At 41.3% G+C, this 25,961-nt stretch overlaps 1 protein-coding gene across 1 annotated transcript; it reads right to left on the minus strand.

The window, feature by feature from the left end:
- Positions 1 to 1,347: 1,347 nt before the first annotated feature.
- LOC141007193 (voltage-gated potassium channel subunit beta-2-like) lies at positions 1,348 to 25,552 on the minus strand. The gene is made up of 14 exons (XM_073479543.1): positions 24,005 to 25,552; positions 10,074 to 10,117; positions 9,948 to 9,985; positions 9,568 to 9,647; positions 9,296 to 9,340; positions 8,743 to 8,787; positions 8,590 to 8,633; positions 6,653 to 6,739; positions 6,421 to 6,506; positions 6,189 to 6,309; positions 5,995 to 6,089; positions 5,731 to 5,851; positions 4,511 to 4,599; positions 1,348 to 4,342 (listed from the first exon to the last, which is right to left on the minus strand). Exons 1-14 carry the CDS (start codon positions 24,328 to 24,330, stop codon positions 4,253 to 4,255), a joined length of 1,311 nt encoding a protein of 436 aa, XP_073335644.1. The 5' UTR covers positions 24,331 to 25,552; the 3' UTR covers positions 1,348 to 4,252.
- Positions 25,553 to 25,961: the final 409 nt, after the last annotated feature.

A 25,961-nucleotide genomic window follows, 5' to 3' on the forward strand; every position in this document is an offset into this window, starting at 1 on the left:
TAGACGTGAGGCTTGTAAATCTCAAATGTGCTCATCTGCTGACCGGCTCCTTCCTCTGTTTTTGTTTTTTCATCACCTTATTCAACCAGCGTCTTCACAGGAAGGATGAATCATGTGAAGAAACCTGTTTCTCTCTGACAGCGTTGGCGGTGACACATCCAACGTTTTCCAGCGCATATGATCATCTTTATCAGAGGGTGGCATGCTGTAAAACACACACATATGTCTCATCTATCACTCTGATGACATTTGGAGTCCAGTAAGAGAGAGGCTAGCAGTGTTGGCGTCACAGATGTTTTTCTGTTTGTGGGAAGCATGTGTGTTGTCCCAGCAGGCTCAGCTCTTTCAGCAGCACAGACAGTGCTGGACACACGGCTGTCACATTGTTTGCGTACCATCCATTTGAATGACCCTGGGGCCTGCAGGTGAAGAGCTGCCAGACATTCGAAAGGTAAACAGGAGTCCACTTAGTTTGTGGTCTGAGTTATTTTGGGGTGTTTTAAGCTGTGGAAATGTTGCATGGCTTGGTAGCTCTTACCTCAAAGAGTCGTTATCAAGTTTAAGTGGTTATAAATGTGATTTTCATCTCTCTTGATTGTTGTGTATTCTTTGTGAAGCAGCTACTTTTGTTCATTATCACCCTCTGATTCAGTAAATCAAGTCATTACTTACCAAACCTCACAATATATCCTGCTGCAACAAGCCAAAATGTGGCACCTTGGTGTGCTTTGTATTTGCACATACAATGGTATGGATGTATGTGACTGGTTGATAACTCAAAAGTGTCATTTTTCAAGCCTTAATTACCAAATGCCAGCACAGTTTAATAAGCAGGTTTCGGGCCTTTGTTACGCATATAATAAGTGAGCCTGCAAAAACAAAGCTGTTTGTCACAATGTCACCATTACAGTACTTATAATAATACACTCAACACTCAGGACTGGAATTAACAGCTTAGTCTAAGTCTGCATGGGTACAAGAACCACATAGATAATCAAGCTTCTGATGTCTGGAAAAAGCCTCCTGAATGAATATATCTCTTTCAGTGCGTGTACACTCCTGACCAACAGACAAAATCTTGGCACTATTTCCACGCTCAGTGCCTGTTGCTGCCATTTTCCACACTTGCAAGATAACTCTGCTTCCACTAAAACTCCAGGAAGCAGGTCTGTTATCGCAGCAGTGATTCACAGTCCACGTTTGATAAGCTTTGGAAGCACACATTTTTGGGTGGGTGTTTTCTACTGGTGTCTGTTTATTGGCTGTTGTTTCAGGGGCTGTCTATGGAGAACCAAAACTGCCAAAAACTAAAATAGTTGGAGAAAGAAATAAATGAATAATTACATCAATTAATATGCCATTTAATGCACAAAAATTTAAAAAGAAAGTACATACATAAATAAGTGTCTGGAAATAAAAAGGGAAAATTATACTGAAATTAAAACAGAAATTAAAACATTAAAAAAATTCAATAAATGTATTTTAAATTAATAAATAGCATGAAACATTTATTGAGACAGTAACTAGAAGTGGAATCAATACAAAGGCAAATAATACAGTAGTAAATGAAAACAGAAGTATCAATGCATGTCACATTTTATAAATTAATAAACGCCTACTTTTATTTTAAATATAATATTTGCATTAAATGACATATTAATTTATTTACTGAGCTATTTCTTTATTTTTATTCCTCCATACTGTGCAACCACAATAAGAAAAAGCTGTACTTCAAGGAGCTGCAGCTACTTGTTTTCCTCTCTATATGCATTAAAATGTGGGATGAAAAAGCGTAGTTCTGTTATTACAGTTTGTGCATGACAAGTATGTGTGTCCATCGACAATATGGACCGTGAAGTGTACACAAGGAGGCTGAAAGCACAGAATAAAGGTTGAGATGTAACCCTAGAACTCCCATAATGCAGTTAGTCTTTTTGGGGGCTCATTTGTTTATATGCAGCTCATATATTAATATCCCTGAACATAAACACAAATTAACAGTTTGTTCCAAATATCAGCATGAAGCTTTAGCTAACGTTCAGACAGCCTGTGTGTTCAGTCTTATCTGACTTTCTATAAGCACACTTTTAATCTGAGTGGTGGGTGTGTGCATGCGGTGTCTGTGCACAACTGTTCGCCTGAATCCCAATGTACGTGTTTGCACGACAGCTCTGCAGGTTTTTATGTAACAGGTTCAAACACAAAAGAAATTCCCCTTTAAAACACATTTTGTGCCGCTTGGTCCCTTTAGGTTAGATAGGTTTGAGCAACAGACATGATACATTCAGTTCGAGTAGTCTCTTCTCTCTTTTGGTTTCTCTTTTGTTGCAAGACAGTAAAATATAAGTTATGCAGGCAAAGTTACATTTTCAAGGTTTGATTGGAGTATCTATGTACACTGGAAGCTACACTCAGTCGAACTGTACATCATCACAGAGTCACAGAGGGGAGCGACGTTTCAGCCGCCCCTTCAGGAATTCTTTCATGATTCACATATTTCACCTTTTATCTCGTTGTCTCACTGCCACACAGCTAAGCCTATTTACAGTACAATGTAACCTCGTACCAACTCAAACAGCGTCATGTATCAAAACACACACCCCCTGCTCTGGAGATTAGTGCTGTTTTCATGGGAAATCACAAAAGGAACAAATCCCCCCCTTCACATTACAAAGTATTTAGATCAATACAAAACTAAAGGGAATAGACATGAAATGCACAGTATAAAATGAGTTGTGCATGTTGTGCAAGAGTCGAGGGAACAAATGATACAGAGAAAGAGAGAGAGAGAGAACTCCCAGAGAAATGAGCAGAGAAGCTATATTTGTAGGCTTCCGCAAAAAAAAAGTTACATTTGCTAAATCTTACCCCAAGTGACCTGTGGCAAGAGTAATATCACATTTGATCAACTCAGACTTATCATTTATGTCCTATCATTTGAAAACTACTAGTTCACCACAGTGTGTCCAAATCTTTGTGTCAGATGCTTAGTGACCCCTCCATGTAGTCCAACTGCCTCAAAACCTCTGATTTAGGAACAATGATGCTCTTTTACGAGAATGGCATCGTCGGCGGTGCTGTCAACATCTTTTGATACAGTTTAGGACGATACAAAGATTATATGTCAGATGGACACACAGTCGTGTCTTCAGACTGCAGAGTCTTTAAAGCAAAGAGTGCCCACCAGCACGGATCCTGGATCAAACTGCCAGAGTAAAAAAAATGGCTTACAAGGGCACTGCAAATCTACATAAGCCATAAAAGCCATGCCACATTTACACCCTGTTAGGGCTATTCTCTCTTAAAGGGACATGCGCACAGTTTACAAACAGAGGAGGCAAAAAGACTGCTGAGAAAGCAGCAGGGTTGGGAAAGTTACTTTGCTGATTCCTGATTGTTAATTTTGCAGTAACGAACATAATGCACTATACTTTAAAAGCCAGCTCAAAATCATTTGTGGCAAAAATCAATCATCATTTCAGCACGTGCCATAATATGTTAGTGAATCAATCCGCCTGTTTTTTTAAAAGCATGTGATCTGCTCTTCTTTTATAGTTATACCTGACTGGATTACGTTTTTTTTTTTTTTTTTTTTTTATCAGTCAGATCACATTAACAACTCCACAAGTAATCCATTGTTCCCAACCCTGTAAAGCAGTGAGCGTGGCAGACCAGTCACATGCACACTATGGGAAATGTTAGGCTAGACACATGAGTACTAACCTTTGGCTCTCTGGCTGCTGGGTACTAAACATCATACAGAATAACAGGCAGCTGCGAGGGGAGGAGACTCAGATGTCCAATGAAAGCACCGTTCACACAGTAAGGTTGCATTTTAGCGAGAGGCAGGTTTTTTTTTCGTCCACTTTAGAACATTTTGATTAACAAGAGTCAAATCTGCTTTGACAGCAGTTGAATATCTTTCAACTGCTCTCGGTCTCTGTGATTGGCAGAGACCTGTCGCTCCGACCGCATTCACCTCCCCCTCTGTTGAAATAATTAGTCTGTGAACAATCGGCAGTGAGCAATATATGACCTGTTTTTTTTTTTTCACAATTGAGAGATCTTCTTTTTTTTCATACATGATACAATGTACTGCGCAAAATGGATATGCGCACATACTGGAAGCATAATGTTGCTGAGGACATGCAAGTTGTTGAGTATACAGCTGCGGAGCAAAAAGCAATGTTTCCCAATGTCATTGTCTTCCTCGTCTTCTCGAAACATCATCTGTCACTCAGATTTGCATCCTTCAAGCGCGCAACTCTTTCTTCGAGTGTGGCTTATTTCCCAGCAGGGCATCAATCTCAGTAATGGTTTGAGGGGTCATTTGGGATAAAATCTGCAAGGAGGAAGGAAGGACGGCAGTCAGTTTAAAATGTGATCTGTCACTTTTGACACTTTGTATGGCACGCAAAGTAGCTTATCTATTGGTTCGAACAACTATGGCTCAGTCTATCAGGGGAAATTATTGATGTGGGAGGAAAGAAGGTAAAAAAAGAAAGTCTACCCTGAGGGCACCCAGGTTCTCAAGCAGCTGGTCTGTAGTAGAAACACCCAGAAGTACTGAGCTGACTCCCTCACTGCGCAGACACCAGGCTGTAAGAGAGGAAAGAGAGATAACAGTGAAAACCAAAGAAAAGGCTGACTTCCTAGTTTTTTGTACAGAAATCAGCTCACATGCTGCTGTTTTGAATTAAGCAGCACCTAATCGCCAAATAAACATGTTTTGACAAGGAATTTTAAAGGAGACCTATTATGCTTTCAGTTTTTTCCTTTCCTTCAGTGTGTTATATAGGTTATGTGAATGTAAAAGGTCTTGAAAGTTAAAAAGCCCAAAGGCAACGCAAACTGGAGCTCCTCTCTCCCACGGAAAACACTGCTCCTGAAGCGCCTCGTCAGTAGTCCTGCTTGTAATTCCCTGACTTTGTGACATCACACTACATCATCATCACACATTTGCATACTTTCCGCCTATATTCACGGTAGAAGTGACTCTAAATGGAAGCTGAAGACATGACAAAGCCGAACCAGAGACATGGTGAGCGGTGCTGGCTCAGGCGTGTGTGAGTATACAGAGACAGAGGGGGAATACAGTGCTGCTTCACTGCTCAGAATGAGAAAATTGATGATGATTTTTTTTTTTTTTTTTTGCATTAAAGCATGTTAAGATATTCTAGTAGTAACCCAACATATATCTATGAAACTGAATAAGGAGAATTATATCTCTCCTGTAAGCAGTAACTCTGACCTTAGATCAGTTAACCAAATACCCTAAAAAGGCTGTATCATGACAGATATCCCAAATCAGTTTGTTTTATAAAAGACAAAGCAAGGATACATGGTCAACAGGCCATGCTTCCTGAGCAATGAATAAACACTATTGATAAAACACAAAGATAGAAAAAAAAGTCATGTAATCAACTAATAAGGTCACTGATGAGGAATAAAGTGGTTACACACTAGCAGACGAGCACCAACCACTGCATCATCCTCAGATCTGTTGCAAAATTTTCTCTTTGCACAATCAAACAAGCCACTTTTATCACATGTGGGAAACATTTTGAATCAATAGTGTTGCGGCTTTACCACAAAAACACTGGCATTTTCACAAAAATGCAAATTTAGAAATGGTTCAATCTTTAACCTCCAGTCACACAGCAATAAATCAACAAAGTCTCTGTATGTCTTCACTGTACCATAATGTTGTTTGCCTTGGTCATACTGTACCTATGGCTAACTGTGCAGCAGTGCAGCCCAGTCTATCTGCCAGTAGATGGAGCTCCTTGATTTTAGCGAGCTGCCTGCGGCCCTCCTCGCTGTTCACTCGCTCCTTCAGCCACTGGTATCCCTTCACAAGGAGTAAAATGGAGAAAAGCATTGGTACAGTGCTGATTTCACACTGCTATGCCCCACTAATCGGGAAGAGAATTACACTGAGGCTGATTTTCAGTAACAGAAAGCCCAGAGGAGGGCCGGTCAAATCAAACTGACCTTCATTGCAGCTCTGGAGCACTCTGGTACACCATCAGTGTACTTCCCTGTGATTAATCCACAAGCAAGTGGAGACCAGGTCATTGCTCCGACACCTGAGAGAGTGGAATAAGGATAGACATTGGACTGAGAAGAAATTCAAATTAAATTAGAGAAATATGATAAATAGAGCTGCGAAGCTAAGGATGTCTGACCGATCTTGTGGTAGAGCTCAGGAAGCTGCACCTCGACTTTATCCCTCTGGAAATAGTGATACTCTGCCTGCTCACACACAGGCGGTATCAGGTTGAACTGGCGTGCCACCGAGTATGCCTCCTGGTGCCAAACAGAGAGAAACAAGATGTCACCAATCAGCATTTATGCCGCGAGCTGACAGCATTAAATTTGTGAAGAGTGAGCCTTTCTGAATGGGAGCTCAGCATTCACCATAATTTCCATGGCACTCCAGCGTGAGGTTCCCCAGTACATGGCCATACCCTGGTTTATTACAAATGTCATGGCCCGGACAATCTCTGCAAAACACAGTAAATAACATCAGATTGAAATTGTTTATCACTCTAGGGCAATTGTTTGCATCCACACCTGACTACTACTATGACTGCAACATGATATCTGCATGAGAATACCAGCAATAAAGAATCAAACATCTGTAACTGACCTTCCATCGGACTGTTAACATCGTTTCTGTTGGCAAAGACGATGTCCACATAATCTAGCTGCAGTCTTGATAAGGATCCTCTTAAACCTGTCATAAACAATAGTAAACGATTAGTCATCATCATCATCGTCATCAGTTTGTTCATTCTTGACACCTTCTAACAAGACTAAGAATCTACAAGCATGCCAGCAGCTCTGTGAGGCTGTACTGAGACACAGCTGTGCTTTGAACTTAATGCTAATGTCTACATGCTGACATGCTCACAATGGCAATGCTACTGTAGCATGCTGATGCTCAGCAGGTATAATGTTTGCCATGTAGGCTACCCCATATGGTTTAGTGCTATAACTGCATCTGCTAATTAGCACTGAACAGAGTACAGTTATAGCTGATGGGAACGTTGCTGGTCTTGCAGGTATTTGATCATAAACCAAACTATTGGACAAATTGAAAACATTTGACCTAATGACGGCACTAGATGAGTACCGACTGTGACTCATGGGGACACATTTTTTTAAAAATTTGAAATTGCTGCAGCTAACGTGTGTGTAAAGTAAAGTAACCCCCAGGCAGTTGCACACCGTCAAAGTGCTCTTATGTTAAAGAAAAATATGCTTTTTGTTTAACCAGACGTGGTTAACACCACAGACGCTCGTCAAAGCCACCAGACTCCATTTGGAGAAACTGTAATTTTATCGTCACACACTTTCATCGTAACTCAACAGAAAAACTAAATAAAACTCACCAAAACCATCCTAGTTCATCTTTCCAATCTCCCAACAATACCCAACTCTGGTTTGGTCTAAATAAATCTTTAATTCATCTCTTTAAGAGACTAAAACGAGCGGATATTGTTCTTGAATTTTTCTTGCAAGGTTTCCTACCTACTTGAGTAGACATACCCTTCACCCTTGGCTATGTTAGCAATTCAAAGTAGAGGTTAAAGTCACAAATGAAGCGAAATATTAAGTCCAAATATGAACACTGTCCTTCACGTAGCTCACTTCTTATGCAATGGACTCAAATCAAAAGCCTCATGACAATGACAGTCAAACAGCCCATTCAGCTCCACGGTAAATGGTCACCTCAAGGCCATACTGCTTACAAAACATACAAAGGAGATATAAAATTTAAAAGGACAGTAGCCACTCAGCTTTCTTTAGGATTATTTTTAGGAGGAGGAGCTGATTAAGTGGCTGAACCTGAGATGTCCTCTACATTCACTTATCTGACCCCCTGTCCTCCTTTGTCCCAGACAAAGAGACAGACTTCAGTTAGTTGATGACAATCCACCGAAACATCAAACCTCATCTCTGCATTTGCATTATTCCTCCGACTAACATATCTTCACAAAATACTGCAAAGGAATACCCTTGTTTTTTTTCCTGAGCCGTTATGAAACACAGTAATTGATTTGAGGCACGTTGATGTATTTATGTGACATGTGATGTAGAGTGGCTTTAACTGAGCGAGACAAACAGTCCTCGCACTCAAAAGTGTCATCAAATGATTCATCACAACTCAGTGTCTGTTTACAGGTTGAACTAATGCACTCTTGGAACTGTTTTATAGAGAAAAAAAAGTAAGTTATATAAAGTCATTAGAGACACTTAACTGCAGTGATGGTATGTAACTAAGTACATTTACTCCAGTACTGTACTTAAGTACAATTTTGAGGTACTTTGCAGATTCCATACTGCATCAGAGCCAACAAGGCAAACAAAACAATCCGATTAAAAAACACTAATTTCAATAATCAGAAAAATGCTAAAAATCATATCCGATATTCAGCCAGGCAGGTAATAGGCCAACCCATAGAGAATATATATGTAAAAATATTTATAAATACTTGTACTTTTGATACTGACGTATTTTTTTACAACACTGCTTAACTTTGCTGAAAAGAAAAGAAAAGAAAAGAAAAGATTAAACTCTACCTTCAATAATGTGCTTTCTGGAGAGTCCTCTCTCTGTCTCTGCTCTGTGGAGACATAAAAATACATATTTTTGATGTTCTGTTGAAAAGATAAATAAAAATGAGAATTTTGATTAAAAACAAGCACATAGGTTTTTTTTAGTTTTGTACTTACTGGCCTCCCCAGTAGATTTTTGTTGTGATGACAAAACTTGAACGCCTGGCAAGGACACAAGAGGGTTAGGGGTTATCTTCTTATTTCTACTTCTAATACTATGAACGGTATCTAAACATAACATTCATAGTTTTCTTTCTCTGTGCCTTCAACCTTTGGTGCGTAAAAAATATTTTTTTCGACCGTAATGTATTTCTCTCTTTCTTTTTTTTTCTTTTTCTCTATCCAAACATTTTCCTCCAGATTAAAAATATCCCAAGGATTTCCCACATGTTTTGTGATCTGGGAGTCTATACTCACATTTTTATCCTTTTATAGTCTTTCTGAAGCTAAAGCTCCTCATTTGTCTAAAAAGCACGAATTTCCCTTGAGATAATTTAATGCTGCGCCTGTTCCAACAGTAATAAAAACATGTAGAAAGGCAGTTCATTTTCAGAACAGAAACGGATTATTAGGGATTATTAAAGCTTTCAAAAAATAAATGTATGACCTAATAGAGTCAGAAAGCTTTTCACATGCATGTGAGTCAGCTGGGACAAATGAGTAAGATCACCTCCATCCTTTCTTCTTGATGATGTTTCCTAGAGTGATTTCCGCTCTGTGGAGAAGCACATGATTTGTTGTGATGGGTGGATGCCGCAGCACAACAATATTAAATCATACAGGAAATGTGCGGACGTGTCATATGTTAAAGAAACCTGAATGAACAGCTGTTCATTGAGGATTTATGGAGCATGCCTAGAAATCCTTTTTTTAAAAAAAACCTCTACAAGAAGTTAAACAGCAGCAAAAGTTTTAATCAGTGTTTAGAGGAAAAAGTCTGACCTTCCAGAGGCGTACACCTCCGCCGTGTCAAACAGGTTCACTCCGTTCTCGTAAGCTATGGCCATCAGGTTCTCAGCCATCTGGGGGAGCACAAACATTGAGACTTAGAGAAGGAGACAATGGATAAATTCCAATTACCCAGAGGTCGTCCGTGAACGGCACTATGCAGGGAGGATAACCCAGCAGACATAATATCTAATATCTCACCACACAGTTATAGTTTCCAGGTATCTGTTCTGTGGGATTTTGAAACAAGTCTATAATTGAAAACCCTGTGATTTGCGCTCACAGTGCAGAGTGTTTTCCACAAAAGCAATATGAGCGAGCGTGCTCGGGAATCGACTTGTCATACAAACAGAGAGAGACACCAGCGTTCTCACCTCATCAGAGATCTGTGATCCGAATGTCACCCAGGTGCCTGAACGAGAGGCGAGACGGAGACGTTAGTTTTGTTTGAGGGGTTGAAACGGAGATTAATATTTTTTACTGCCTTCAAAACAACTTACCTAACCCGAGGCAGGAAACACGCAGGCCTGACTTCCCCAGGTTCCTGTGAAGAAAAAAAAGAAAGTCTGAAGATCAGAAATGAACAATTGGAGGAGACGGTACGGTGTGTGGGTATTTAGGATACCTTTGCACACAACAACAGGTGAGATCCCATCTTACAGTACGCTCGTGTGAGTGACAAGCACAGAGCCGAACAGTCCTGAATGATAAGAAGACTTTTCTGCTATTTTATCCTCCACAACATTTCAGAGACAAATATTGATGCCCCACTACGTTCATTTGACAGCTGTGGTGACAAGTTACTTTGCAAATTAAGATTTGGTATCGAAGTTGTAATTGGTAAGATTTGACCAGAATTAAAAAGTTGTTCCAAATACATACAGGGGGTGATATCACCAGAGGGCTGCTCACAATACTCTCAGCTGTAGCTATCTGTCACTGTAGCTAGTTGCTTTTAGCTAATTCATTGCCTGGCTGAACTCAGATCACGGAAAAGTTACCGAGAGCAACAAGGCTCAGCTCAACCGCGTTTAGCAGCCTCCAAGTCAACACGGCTATACACAAGACTGTGACTGAACACAGCCTCCGAGACCGACGGAGGTCCGTTAGACAACGGGATACAGTACGGAGGTGATTTACAATGGCTCTGGCCAGGACTATGACTCAGGGGGACGAGAAGACACGGCAGGCGGGGGACAGGAGAAGCATGCAGTGGATAAAAAAGCCCTTAGAGCTGAAATACTCCAGTATATTGGAGTAACTTCAATTCAGACGGTGGATGGTTGTATTTTTCTGTAAAGTAAGGAAAATAGGTGTAAAAATGTTTCCTTTCTTGACATTTCGCGAGCTCATTTTTTTGTTTGACGACCAAGCTAACTCACCGGTCGTGTGGCTGAAAGTACGTGGGGTATCGGACTAACGCGGTACAAAATGGTAATATGAGACAGGACAGGCAGGGGCTAGCTGGTTAGCATGCTGCAATATCTCACAAATTGAGTATGCTACAGTAATTCACCATTGTGGTAGTGCTACTACGACTCAAGTAACTGATTTTGTTTTTGTTCAATACACAAAAAAAACTAAAAATACTTGTTCAGTTGTACATGGACCATGGACATACAAAGACAGAAAAATAAAAATGATGGTCTGGTGCGTGAAACTGAACACAAGATTAAAACACTAAATGTTCCTTAGAGTTTCTGGGTGTGAACACTTCTGCCTCCACTTCTGCTGAAAGTCTTTCTCGCCTGTGCTTAAATTACCTCCTGTGTCTAATTATTTCTGAACAATTGACCTTTCATCCTTCGTATGTTAACAGTTCAGCGTATCACACTGGGTCAGTTAAACAGCCGGAGGGAACAGAGCTCGGCTCAGATATAGAGACGGGGCAAAAGCTTCCCCGGACTGCACCGTAAATGGTCCAAAATGTTCCATAAGCTAGAGAGGAGTCCATTACCCAACATGCCACATCTGATTATCCAGACAGCTGAATTTTGAAGGGCGTGTGGGGAGGAGCGGAGAGCTGCATTTCTGACCACAGGAGCAGCTGAAAATGGTGTGGGCTCCATGCTCGGCTCTCCTCCTCCTCCTCCTCCTCCTCCTCCTCCTCCTCCGTGAGCGCTCTCCCCCATTCTAATTAGCCAGGGAGCCAGCTGGAGAGGCAGCAGAACTGCAGTGCATCTCGCTGCTCGCCGTCTTTTCATCTCCAGCGCCTCTCCCCTTTCTGCCTGTCTGCCTGCCTGCGTCCGCCACAAATAGCCAAATGCAGAAAGACAGACTGTCAGAGCATTTAGACTCAGTCGAACGAGTCCTGCTTTTTATTCTCCCCGGTCTATTTTTAATGGCTGACCTTAAGCTATTTTTAGATTCCTGCATATGTAAGCGTTTGTGTCTGTGCCACTGTGTGAGCGTTCACTGTGCGGGGGCGTCAGTGTTCATGCGTGCGCTGCATGTGGGTGTGAGGCGCATATTGTTTGTGTCATTCCTTTAAAGCCTGTCAAAATAGCACACAGGTGGAGGGTCAGGGAGGCTATACGCAGGGAAAGAGTGTCAGCGGGGTTTGATGTTGATGAGTCCTTGTGTGGTTATCTGGCTCTTTGTCAACCAATGACAGCTCTGCCTGTTTTCACACACAGTCAAGACAGTTACTTTGAACACTGGGAGTAAATATAAATGAGGCACATGGGAGAAAACACACTTCACAGACTTTTTCGAAAGCTTTTTTTTTTCAGATAAATATTTTTTCAGTTGTTTTGTTCTCGTTTACTGGCATCTCTCTCTGACATCCATCAAATTGAGCCTTTTTGCCTTGACTTCAGTCAGGGGAAGTTAAAGGAAAATTTTGGTGTAACAACGTTTGACGAGGTTGGACCAGTAACAGCATCCCAAAAATGTTCTCTGCTAGTTAAAACAGCTTTACTCAGCAGCTTCACAGCAGAAAGAAAGGCTTGGAATCCATCAAAAATGGCAGCAATTAGGTCTCAACATCACCTGAAGGAATACTGAAGTGTATCTGCACGCTCAGACAATACAAATACATTTTTGTGCCCCAGAGTGCAGACCCAAACTAGACACTTAATGAGGATTAATATTATAAAACTTTTTTTTAAAACAATATATTCAGCAGACTGGATGTTTTGTGGGGTTTCATTATATTATCTACATTTTATAGCCCAACAGATTTATAGGCGGGCCGATTTTATCAGCCAATATTGGCCTATCACAGATATATTAGTCTGGCAGACTCCAGACCTCCACAGCACTGTCAGTGCTGGAAAAAGGTCTGGTTGCACCCATTATCATTCTGGTATACTGCAGGGGGAAACTATGCTCTGGCTTGTTCTCACGTCATTAAACCAATTCACAATCTTTGCCCCTGCAAAATATTGTCGGAGGAAACTTGGTTTGGACTTGGGGAGGTGAGCCCTGGCATTATAATGGCAAAATCCCTGCAAAAGAAAAGGTAACAGCTGCTAGCTTGTTTATGTTCAGGTTAACATCACCTCAGCGAACAGGTCAGAGTGTTAGAGTAACTTGCCAGTTTCAGGGACATATACATGTAGGTTGCTAGCTTGGGGGTTGTTGTCGTTGGTTCAGATAGCATATGGGATTTAAAAACAGTAACACTAAGATAACAAAAGGAGGGGGGGAATAGGCACCCAGTGACAGGCAGATATATCAGAGATTTATCGGTTTTGGTGTATATGTTGTCTAATAAATGCTGCATATACACAACATAATGGAGAAAGAGATGCTTAGGGTAACTTATAATGATTAAAATCCCTGTAAAGTTGAATGTTTCACTGCACTAATGTCATTTTGGATGATAAATTGTATTTACTCCCCAATATCGGGAGTAAACTGAGTACCTAACATAGTATCGGCCACAAAACTTGAGTATTGGTCAGGCTCTCCTGCATTTTCAGTCTTCTGTTTTACATCTTTAGCATTGCTTATGAATAGCCAGATATTGAGCCTGAGGCTATTTTTGCACTGGTAATAAATGTTAGTTAATTGCACTACAGTAATAAAGCCTAAATCCAGCTGTGTCTACCACCTTCACACAAGAGTTCATGTTCCTTGCATACCTTCCTTGTCAAGTTGTACCATGGTGAAAAACAGTGAAAAAAAAAAAAAAAAGCTAAACAACTAAACATGACTCAGCATTGGGAGAATGTCAAGTGTCCAGTAGCATCCACAAATGCACTCATTCTCTGTTTCAGTGATTTAAAATGCTTTTTTAAAAGATGGAAAATAAGTGTGTTCAGTTGTCACCGTGTTAGATCAGGAGGAACCGAGGAACCAGAATGCTTCAGTAGGTGAATTGCATGATTGCGCTGCCACATAAAAAACAATATTTTTTTTTGTTTCTGGGCAATAGAGGATGTCATTGTTTCCCTGTGTGACAACTGGCCGCCCCCTCCCTGCTCTCAACTCCACCACTCTCTGCAGTGCTGCAGTCTGCTAAATTACTATCAGTGAGTCTGGAGAGACACATGCTCTCTTTCCTCTCACTATCTCCTTCGTGACAGTCTCTCCCACTCTCTCTCTCACACACACACGCACATGCATGTGAGCAGACGCTCGGCCTATATCTCATTTGACATGGATTTGCAGGATATTATGCGCAAACATGACGAGATCTATATTGTGCAAGCGACAGCCGGGCTGGTCGATGCTTTCACGTGCATATTCACGCTTGATGGGAATTACACTCCAACACAGGCACAGATCTACATACGGTCATGCATGAATGCACCCGTGAGCTCACAGAAACACAGATGCTTCTCTGTGGCCTTTGTAAGTGGGGCTGTTTTCTGTTTCCTTGCTTATTTTTTTTCCCCGTGTCATAAATCATGAACTTCAAACAAGGTGATTAGACTTGGCCTGGCTGTTCCAAACATTATTAATGGAGGAGAGAGCGGAGGTGCACAGGTGCTCTGTCACGGTGTAGTCAGCATTTTAACCTGTGCTGACAATTACAGTTAGTTTTCACCTGAGACGGGAGGAAGGCACTATATACAGATGGTTCGCTGCAAATGATGGAGTTTTTTTGCCTCCAGTTGTCATAAAATGCCACATACATGCTGAGCAGGCTTTTCTCCAGAGGGAAGCACACCTAGATATTAATAACACTAACGTCAGTGTGTGTGTCTGTGCGTGCTTAAACACACATTTTCAGAGCACAAACTGTGGGGAGATTGGTGGGCTGTCTGTTCTCTTTTATAGTAATGATGCTGTATTCATCGTTTTAGTGTTTAAAGGGTCGGTTCACCCAAAATTACAAGGAACATTTATTTCTTACTCATGCTGAGATTTCTGCCTCTACCTTAACACAATAGAGGTGAATGGATTTCTACGTGTGGCGCTCACATCTCTGAGAAAATACATTTTTTAAATGATCGACCCAAACGTCTCTCTACTACAATCAGAGTTCTTGTTACTCTGAATAATCCGTAGACCTGTAACAGTTTTCAAAGAGACGCTTTCTTCAGCAGAAAGTAGTTTTATGAAAAGTGAGATCTGAATGGTATCCAGAGTATCAGGGAGCTGCTCAAATAAAAGAAGAGAATCTCCAATGCTGTGAGCACCACAAACAAAATGCCTTTCACTTCCATGGTGCTGAGGTAGAGGCAGGCATTTCAGAGACAGATATCTCACAAGCCATCAGTCCAAGGTACAAGGTACATTTATTGGCATTTTTTAAACCACAAGGATTTAAAAAACACAACAATGTTCGAGTCCTTTGAGTCCTGCTACATCTATTTTAGAAAAAGGAGTGTTGATTATGTACTTTAGGACGTCTTAATGTTAAAGGGGAATTCTGTTTTTTTCAAACCTGGGCCCTATATTTACCTGTTTTGGTGTGTAAATGATTATTACCAGTAGATCGCCTCAGCTGGTAGCCCCAACAGGGCTGCAATGGCTGCAATGTAATCCTTTGGGGCAACTGTTACGTCCACTAAAAGTGCTTGTTTTTGCCACTGACAGGCTGAGGTTGTTATTCTAAGTGTCTGAGAACATTACAGAAACAACTGCTACATAATTAGACATTTTGTCAAAGAGTAAGACCTTTTTACAACCGGAAACAGAAGTTTTGTTCGGAAGTGGACGGTCGAAGGTGCCCCAAAGGACTACGTTGCAGCCATGTCAGGGCTGCCAGCTAAGACGATCTACTGGACCGATTCAGAAACTTTTGGCATGTTTGAATTATTTACACACAAAAACATGTAAATATAGGGCTCCGGTTTAAAAATACCGGATTTCACCTTTAAGTTCAGTAAAGGAAACTATAATGATCACATACTTTATAGTCCCTTTTATCTATTGCTGATTTGCAATAAGCTTTTTTAGAAATCTGTTATTACTGTTACTTTTTTCTTTATTATTAGTATTATTATTATTTGAATGAATATTAATGTGTTCCTTATTTATACGTACAATTAGGTTATTGATATCAAATATATTTATGATGCTTGCATTATGGTCTGTTCGTTGCCTTGTTTTATTCATATTGTATGACAAATTGAGTTTGTATCAAACAAAGTATGCATGTACAAAGTACAATGTACAAAGTAATCAGTGCTGTGAGCGCCACAAACAAAATCCTATTGACTTCCATTGTATTGAGGTTGACACATCAGAGACAGATATCTCACAAACTGGACAATAAACCGAGGACTCTCTGAGGGACGCGAGCCCGGTTTAAGTCCAACAGCGCTCTAATTCTTGCTTCGGCTATTATCAATGAATTAGGTTAAACAACAGACTTCTCATGTAACGTGATGTTTCTTAATCCATTATATTAAAACAGTTAGGAAAGTAGGTCTGTCCTAATTATAAAATACACATGCTGTGAGCGGAGCGAATGGGGGAAAGAAGCAAAAAGACTCAAACACACACACACACACGCACACACTCAAACTCAGCTGCTCTCCTTTAATGTTGTGTATCCACTGCTAACATTTTATTAGCGGTTGTGACTCTCCTATTAACTTAAATTGCATGTAATCAAGGGGAACAGCTGAGAGATTACGCCAGCTGATATTAAAATTGTGAACCCTTATATATTTGTGTGAATTGTCTGTTTTTGAGGCTGTATATAAGGGGGTGCGTAGAACTCCAACGTGAACTGGGTATTAAGCGTGACTTGAAGGTGAAACAATACAAAAACGTCCACGCAGTTTGAACCTTGAGTCATCTCAGCGTGTTCAAATGGATTTTATTAATGAAATCCAGTGTTTGGAAAGGTCACTGCACTCTGCTGCTCCCTGCCGACGTGTTTCATGTTGGTTGAGAGAGGGTTGAAGCCGAATATTGGAGCGATATGTCAGTTTCTTGGTCTGCTGCCTCTTAAATATAGACTCTGGCAGCTCAGAGGATTTAAATGATTAAATGCAGTCGCTAAGATGTTTTTGAGTGAGGGTTTGCAAAGTTTCTTTTTTGATTTAAAACATGAACTATTTTGCTACTTTGTGAAAATGAGTTGAGTAGTGAAGTGTGTGAAAATGCATTAATTATTTTTTGCAATGCTTCTTCCAGACATCTGAAAATGAATTTTCAAATTGTTTTTGAACCTTGATTTTACCTGCACTTACTATCCTGCCATCGCAGTTTGAGGTTAGCTTTCAGTTATGCATGGCATGTATGAACGTGACTAGGCTACGTAGCAGGCTGAAACAAAAATATTACAGGAAAGACACGCTTATTTTAAATTATATTTCAGTTTAAAGGTGCAATATGTAAGAATTGGCCACCTGTAGAATTCATACTCAAAACAAACAGGGGGCAGCACATCACTGGGGTAACCGCTAACTGCTGCTAACTGTAGCTGCTGTTAGCTAGTTAGCTCAATTCGTCATTCACCTAGAGGTCTCAACTGGGAACTCGGAGCTAATTGATTAACATGCTAACTTCAGCAGATATCCCTGCAACACAATACAAAGATATTATAACTTCAAAACTGTGATTTCTTCAGTCTTTTGAATTTTAGTTAATTTTTGAATGTTTTCAACTTAAATTCTTACATAGTGCACCTTTAAGTATTTCAATTACACATTTTCTGCAGTATTCTGATTGTATTAATTGTATGTTTTTAAATTAACTTCCGTGTACCACTAGAGTGAGCTTGGGTACCACCACCGGTACGTATACCACAGTTTGAGAATAGTGGCTTTGAGATATTTTATAAATGTACAGATCATATAGACTAAATAAACACACAAATATTTCCCCTGAAACAGTTGCTTTAAGCATTTTAATTACATGTACATTTTCCATCTAATTTTTTTGCATTAGTTCAATGTAAAGTGTCACATTTAATGCAAAGCTTTTCTACCATGTTGAGTCATTGTGAATAAATTAAATGGCTTAGTCAGATTAAATCAAATGAATGCAGATTAATACATACACCCTTTGTTTTATTATATTAGATCATGTAAGGTTGAGGAGAACTTCTACACAAACCTAATATGTTTTTCAAGTCATTATTATTATTCATTCAAGTATTATGCATGAAAGTAGTGCATTTGAAATTGTTTTGTCTGTCTCCAGTAATAAATCATACATCTAGTAATTTAATTTATTGACTCAATATGCATTAAATGGGACCTTTACATTGAAGTTATGTTATAGAATTAGATGGAAAATGTACATGTAATTAAAATACTTGAAGTCACTGCTGTTTTTCTGTTTTGCTTTTTTTAGTGTATATAAAGACTTATTGAGACGTTTCCATGACCAGTGAAGACTCTTTTCATTAGACTGTGTTTCTGCTCTTATGTAATGTCATGCAATGATGACTTTGCCTCTGCCGGAAGACATTACCAGACTTTGACTTTGACTGGACGGCCTATTCAGAGGACGTGACGTGGATTTTCTGGCTCTGATTATGATGCAAAACAAGCCTTGACACCATTGCTTCCATGCCCAGGCAAATATTGACAAACGTAAGCCTCATTACACAACACTGACCCGGCAGTCACTTCAGATTTGGGATAGATTAAGTTGTCTGCTTGATGTACTTTTATATGCACAGGTTTTAAAATCTGTTGCATTGTTAGTATACATTATTTGGTGGCGTATACATTTTTTTCGCAGTCTAGCAGCCGAAAACAGATAATGGCTGAGATATAGTTTGGTTACGAGCCAGTAAAGAGTTTGCATAACTTGTTGCAGGACCTCAATGCCAGTCTCTTCCTTCGTGTACTTCCATGTTTAAAAAAAGGTTCGATGAAAAATGGATGAAAGGTGATGTCACTAATCTGCTCAGCCAACTGGAAACTCAAAAATCCAGAGAAGAGGAGACTTGAAGGTCAAGGTTGTTTTGCCGGATGCTGTCTTGCTCTCCTCCCCGCTACACAAACTGTTTGTTTCCACTGATTATTAATCACGATAACAGTGTGAGGCAAAATCACTTAATTATCACTTAATTATCATCCATGATGAGTCCACTCTGTGAAGTCCATGTTTCATCACTGTTTGGGATTCATTACAAGTTAAATACATGTGGTGTCCAGAGGGTTTTATCAAAGTGGGAATAGTCTGGTGGCTAATTTTTCCACGGCTTTTCAGAGTCGTACGTATGAGGCATCTCTTAAAGCAAATTATACTCGCAGTAAACAGGCTGTGATCAAATGAACTAACTGAGGCTGTGAAGTCCTCGTAACCTCAGCGTGTATAAAAGTGTAACTGTGACAACAGGCCTGCTGTGAGAGTAATAAGGCCAGACTGGATCACTGTCTCAGAGCAATAAATGACCACAATATATCTGTAAAACTTGACAGGGTTGTTCATCAGCGCCAATGACTCCATCATCACTTCATCGGCTGCTTTCAAAACTCACCGTTCAAGAGCACTCTGTTAGAGAACAGCACCTCTCCGCTCAGTGAAATGTCAGGACACTTCAAACCCCGACACAAAGGCAAACACATGGACACCGTGTGTTTGGTAATTCACATTACAGGACATTTCTGTTTGTTACGTGGTTTAGATTTTAGAAGACATCAGTGGGAAAGTCTTAATTGTTTACTGCTATGAGATAGTGATCCAGTCCCAGTCTTATTACTCTCATAGTAGGCCCGTTGTTAGTTGCACTTTTACATATGTATATTACATTATATACACATTACATATTCATACTGACACTGTGTAATTCTACTCTACATGTATATCATTATATATTTATTTATCATATTTAAATCATGTTATATCACTGCCCATGAGCTTAGCTTAGCATTAAGACTGGAAACAGGGGATACAATAAGCAGGAATCTATCTGATGGTGATAAAATCCACCAACCAGCTACTCTACAGCTAACATTAACATGTTATATCTCGTTTGTGTGTTCTGTACAAAACCTAAAGTGTAAAAATTACACACTGTGGTTTTACCAGGTAAAATGCTGGACTATGTCTTTGCTGTCACTTCCTGGAGGTAACCAACGGCCTGGCAACCACTCCCTGTTGCCAGTCATTGTGCTAAGCTAAGCTAACCAGCTGGCTACAGGTTTATGTTTAGCGTACAAACACGAGATCGATCTTCTCATCTCACTCTCTGCCACAAAGCCAATAAATGTTGAACTATTCCTTAGACAAATTAGGAGCTAAAATTCAATGCACAGAACATAAATGCTGGATTTAGAAAGAGCAGAATGTCGTTGAAGTTGCTACAACCAAATTGTTCTTTGACAATGCCTGACTCTCTTTCCTGTGCATGTCCTGTGATAGTTGCATCCAGCTGCCTGCAAATGACACAATGTGTCCTGCTGCCATGAGATTACAAACATCCAGGAGAAATGTCCAACAGATAAATCTGTGCTGGAGATGCACCTGACCTGCTGCTGGTGAAAAGAGAGGGCCCGGTTGCCATAGAGACGGGCAATTTGCTGAATGACAGGAGTTTGCCTGCGTGACTTGTAAACTCACCCCTCCACAAGTCCCAAAAAACACAGAATCTCTGCTGTTTTCTGAAGATTTCTGAGGATTTTAAGATATCCAACACAGTTACATGAACATAAATTATTCAACTGGGCAAAACTATGTCTGTTTATCTGATGTGGCTTCCTGGTTTTCCTGGAGAAGTTGGTCTAAAGGTTTCACAGTTATTGTAATCACACAATGATCAATCAATCCCTCAGTTTAAAATATGTTTCAATACTGATATTGATTAATCAGGTTTTCTCTCTTACGAGCAGTAAACTACGGAAGCCCTAAAGGGCCATGCATTCATACATTTTATTTCCTCCATTTTCCAATGATAACGAGTTAATTTCATTTGTTTTCTCGAGATCTCGAGTTATTATCTCGAAATAACAACTGCCGTTTTCCCGAGATAACGGGATAATTTTCTCGAGATCTCGAGATAACAAAACTTTGTTTTCCCGAGATAACGATATAATTAATTTGAGATCTTGAGAAAACAAAAGGATCGTGCAGTATATTAAATTATTGCAGGAAACATCATTCAGTGTAGCAATGTCGGAGGAGCAGGAGCATATCGATCACTGCGTCACATATCTTTTCAATCAAGGCCTGACACAGGCTGAAATAGGATTATGCCTTGCTATTACAGATAATATACACATTAGTGTGGGTAATCTAAAAAGACGGTTAGCAAGGCTTCAGCTATATCGGCGGCGCAATCTAAGTGAGCCTGATGTCGTCGTTAACTACATAGCTGACCAGCTACGAGGTCCAGGGTGTCTCCATAATCTCAGGCCTATCATATCACAGTCATTATCTCGAGATCTCGAATTAATTATATCGTTATCTCGGGAAAACAAAGTTTCGTTATCTCGAGAAAATTATCCCGTTATCTCGGGAAAACGGCAGTTGTTATTTCAAGATAATAACTCGAGATCTCGAGAAAACAAATGAAATTAACTCATTATTAATGAGATATCTCGAGATCTCGAATTAATTATATCGTTATCTCGGGAAAACAAAGTTTCGTTATCTCAAGATCTCGAGAAAATTATCCCGTTATCTTGGGAAAACGGCAGTTGTTATTTCGAGATAATAACTCGAGATCTCAAGAAAACAAATGAAATTAACTCGTTATCATGGGAAAATGGAGGAAATAAAATGTATGAATGCATGGCCCTTTAGGGCTTCCGTAGTAAACATCCATGACAAGCCTTTTTCTATGTTGATTGCATAGTTTACACATTGGTCACCTTTTCATCACATTGTTCCCTAATCTTCCAGAGCACACACACACACACATGATCAATGCAGCAGTGCACAGCAACAGCGTTACAGAAGAAAGGAGAGGGTCAAACAGAGGGAGAGAGTTGGGCCAGGGGGTGTAAACAGGGGCTCATGGGAGTGACATCTGGCAGCAGGTGCCATCATCTGTGACCTGTCCGTGAGTGCTGAATACTCACGTTAATGAGATAGAAGGAGGGACGAGAAAACATGCAGGCAAACAGGGCAAAAAGTGGCAAATATAGGTGCCATCTGGAAAATGGAACACAGATGAGATTGCAGCATTTCACTTCTGCTCTGTCGTGGGGTTTTTTTCATGTGGACTCAATCGTCATGTCAAGAAATCTCTGACATTCGCTCTCTGCAGACCCATTCATACAGCACACGGACATCGCTCATGTACATTCCTGTTTCCTCCTGACAGTCTGATTGTGACTGCAGTGTAAAATGGAGAATGTGCGACCACTGTGCTGCCACAAACACGCTCTGCGGCCGGGTGGCGGGGCTTTGAGCGGTTGCTGAAGGGACTGATAAGCGACAGCAGTGCTGGCTGATTAGGAAATAAGACAGACAAAAACTAAAGGCAATGCCTGGGGTGTTGCCCCTGGCAACTGGAGCTGGCCATATGCTGTATAGACTTATTGTGCTGCTGCACTCCCTATTAGTGACACTTTTCCTGAGGCAGCAGAGCAACCAGAATAATCCAACCTAATCACAAGTATGTACTGTATTCAAGGAGAAAAAAAGAGGAGTGGAGATATCCAGGTTTCGTCCTGTGCCTCATTCCCTTTTTAAACATCCTATTAAATGAAAACTAAATTGACTGAGGAGAATGGCAGCAATTCAATCAACCTGATTACCAAGAAAACAGGTCATTAAAACTCTCCTCCTCGTCTAAATGGAGGAAACAGGCGCTGTGAGGTTATAGACTTATAGATCATGGATAATGTGTGTTTTTATATGTGGATTTACATTTGTGCATTATTTTCCACTGCTGTGAGGCTCCCTTCAGTGCCACAATATAATGTTGGCATTGCTCGTTTCTGCAAACCATGGATGTATTACATTTGTGTGTTTCATATGTATGGCATCATTATTTCTACAAAACAAGTCATGACACGCTCAGATTAGATTAGCGAGGCGAGACAGCTGCCAAGCCAGAGACCACTGTTTGAGACGCCGTTTCATCATCATGTGTGGAACCATTTGATATTTGTAAGAGGACATCAGGACGTTTCCAGCCATGTTGTTGGCAACAAAACTGATTGGTTTATTTTGATGAGACGTTGCAACAATTCCAGCTATGTTTGTGAGCTAAACATGATCTTTTCTTCACCCCAACCAAGTGTTTGTTGTACCTAAACCTAGCCAGACCACGTGCACAGCGTTGTCGCAACTTAAAATGAAGAAATGTGAAGTTTTAACATATCAGTGGTTTGCAGAAACATACATTGCCAACATGTATTGTGCTGTGAGTGGGGGGTGCCCTTGTCAAGCTGAAGCTCTAATCCATCAAGGTGAACGGACTCAGATTCTGACTTCTTCTTCTTCCTCTTTTCTTGCTGTTTATCCAGTCTGTTTTCCCCCCTACATTATGACTCAGACCTGGTGTGTGTGTGTGTGTGTGTGTGTGCAACAATGCTTTCCTGTGCATGAGACACTCTACACGCTGCAGCAGTATATTATGAAAATGAAATGCTTTTAAAACCTCCAAGAAAAGCCAGGGTGTCCTGGGGTGATGTGGGGTAAGCTCTTATTGGAGGCTTTTTATTAATCTGTGGTGGAGAGGCATAAAACACATATGCCTTCGGTAGATTCTCCTATACGACACAGTCTGTTCTGCTGTGATAACATTATGGCTGCTTGGTATGGATTATATAAGCAGGAGTGTAAGCGAGTAAATGTCATATTTTTATAAAGTCAGTAAAATAAGTGCTGTCGGCACACTTGCTGATGTGCTAATGGATATGTAGGCAGCCTGCACAGTATGTTACAGAACGCATGTTGGTGACAATTCAAGCTGACCTGGAGTTCAACTCATCTCAACAAAACAGATGGACGGAAATAGACATAACAGAGCTGCCTGGCAGGTGAAGCTGCATGATGAGAGGAGGGCCGATCGCATCACCTGCGCGGGATGATGCTCATTATGATAATCTGCTACCTGGAGGTGAAAGTGAAATGAAAACCACCGCTCCACCCAGCTCCTGATCTCCATACTCACCTGTACTTCATACTGGTGTGGCGCCCGATGGCCTCCTTCATGTGGGCATGGCCCTGAGGGGCCTGACGGGACCCGGACCCCTCCCTGGTCTTGACCGAGCCTTGGGACATGTAGTTGCCATTACTCCCCTGTCCACTCCCTCCTCCTCCGCCACCTCCTCCTCCACTGCCACCTCCTCCTCCACTACCACCACCACCTCCTCCTCCTCCGCCTCCCCCTACTCCCCCACTGCTTCCTCCAGGAGGTGGAGCGGTGCGAAGGCCACAAAGTCGGTCCTCACTGCGACTCTTGAGGTTGTGCTCGGTGCAGGCGAAAGACACCTGCATCCTGACCCTGGTTTCCGGTGTCTCTTATTTTGAGAGAGATAAAGAAGGGGGTGCTTTTTGGAAAGTCGCAGGAGCTATAATGTCTGTAAACTGTTGGAGCTGCTTGACACTGTTTTTCTCCCTGTTGTGCTGTTGTGGCAAAGCTCATACAAAAAGGCTCAGACAAGGGCAGGTCAGAGATTTTGGCTGAGAGCTGGAGGGAGCAGGCAAGAGTCCAGCCTCTAACATGACACACACAGAGTCACCGTCTGCTCTGTCTCCTGTCTGGTGATGCAAACCTGGCAAAGGGGCTCTTTGAGTTTTCACACTCGCAAGATGCATCGGGGCTGCTCTCCAGAAACCATCAGGAAGCTTGTAAGCTCACAGCAGTCCTCAGACGGATTTGGGGATGTGGCAGTTCTTGGGGGAAAGCTCTCTGGAGAAGAGTGTCAGCAGCTCGGCCTGTTCCCCTTTCACATACATGCACGGGCTCGTATGGCTTATGTTGGGGTGGTGGTGGTGGAGGTGGAGGTGGTGGAGGAGCAGCACTTGAGAGGTTGCTGTCTTCTCTTCAGCTGAGGTTAGTTGTGTCTGCCTGGAGCCGAGGAGCTCCGGAGTGTGCCGCAGCAATGACACAACCACAGCTACAGGCATCCTCGCACCTCGCGTCGAAATAAGGCATTTTTCTGTCTCTGTTATGTGTTTTTTGTTGTTTTTTTCTTTGTATCGCAGCAAAGACTCCCGATTGTTCGAATTTACATCGCCGAGGCGAAGCAGTCCGAGCAGGCGGGCAGGGTAGAGAGGATTCACACAGTCAAACCCAGGCGATGCATCATCGCCCAGCAGCCTCACGCAGCATCAAATTGATGCAAGAAGAGAAGGAGAGAGAGGGATGGAGAGAAGGAGGGGATCGGAAAAGAAGAAATTCAAGAGCAAAAAACACCGAGCCGGTTTTTTTTTTATTACCTTCAGCGTGTGAAGTCGTTCACATACCGGCAGCTGGAGCAGCTGTGCAGGTCTCCTGTTATTCGACAAAACCTCACGGTGCACGGGTTTGAAAAAAATGCCGGCATACTGGCCCAAAAATCAGCTGCAGCAGACATCTCAAAACGCTCTCCCCCTCCGAATCATCTCTGTCACATCAAAGTCAGAAGACTTCCTCTCTTGCCTTTCTTTCCTTCCTTTTTTTTTCTTCCAGAGGCTCCAAAAATGTTCACGACACACAAGCAATGTGGGGGTTTTCAAGATGCTCTCTCTCTCTCTCTCTCTCTCTCTCTCTCTCTCTCTCTCACTCACTCTCTCTCACTCTCTCTCTCGGGTGTGATCTCTACATTTTTCATCACACTGGTGTACACACACATCTCATCACACCGTCACTTCATGTTTGTGGAGCTCAAACACACCACTGGCTCCTGAAATTGAAAAAAAAACAACAACAACAAAAACACACATTTATTTTTTTCTTTAATTTGCACACAAGCTCTGGCATTTATATAATATACACAATGTTACAACACTTTCATCTTTCTCTCTCGTCTTTCCGCCACACCCATGTTTCACCGCCTTCAAAAACACCCCTTTTTTCTCACCCTGTATCCACACGGACCCTCACCAGAGTCACGCCGCAACGCTGCACCTCACCACCCCACAGC

This window comes from Pagrus major, chromosome 13 (genome assembly GCF_040436345.1).
Source record: "Pagrus major chromosome 13, Pma_NU_1.0".
Lineage (NCBI taxonomy): Eukaryota > Metazoa > Chordata > Actinopteri > Spariformes > Sparidae > Pagrus > Pagrus major.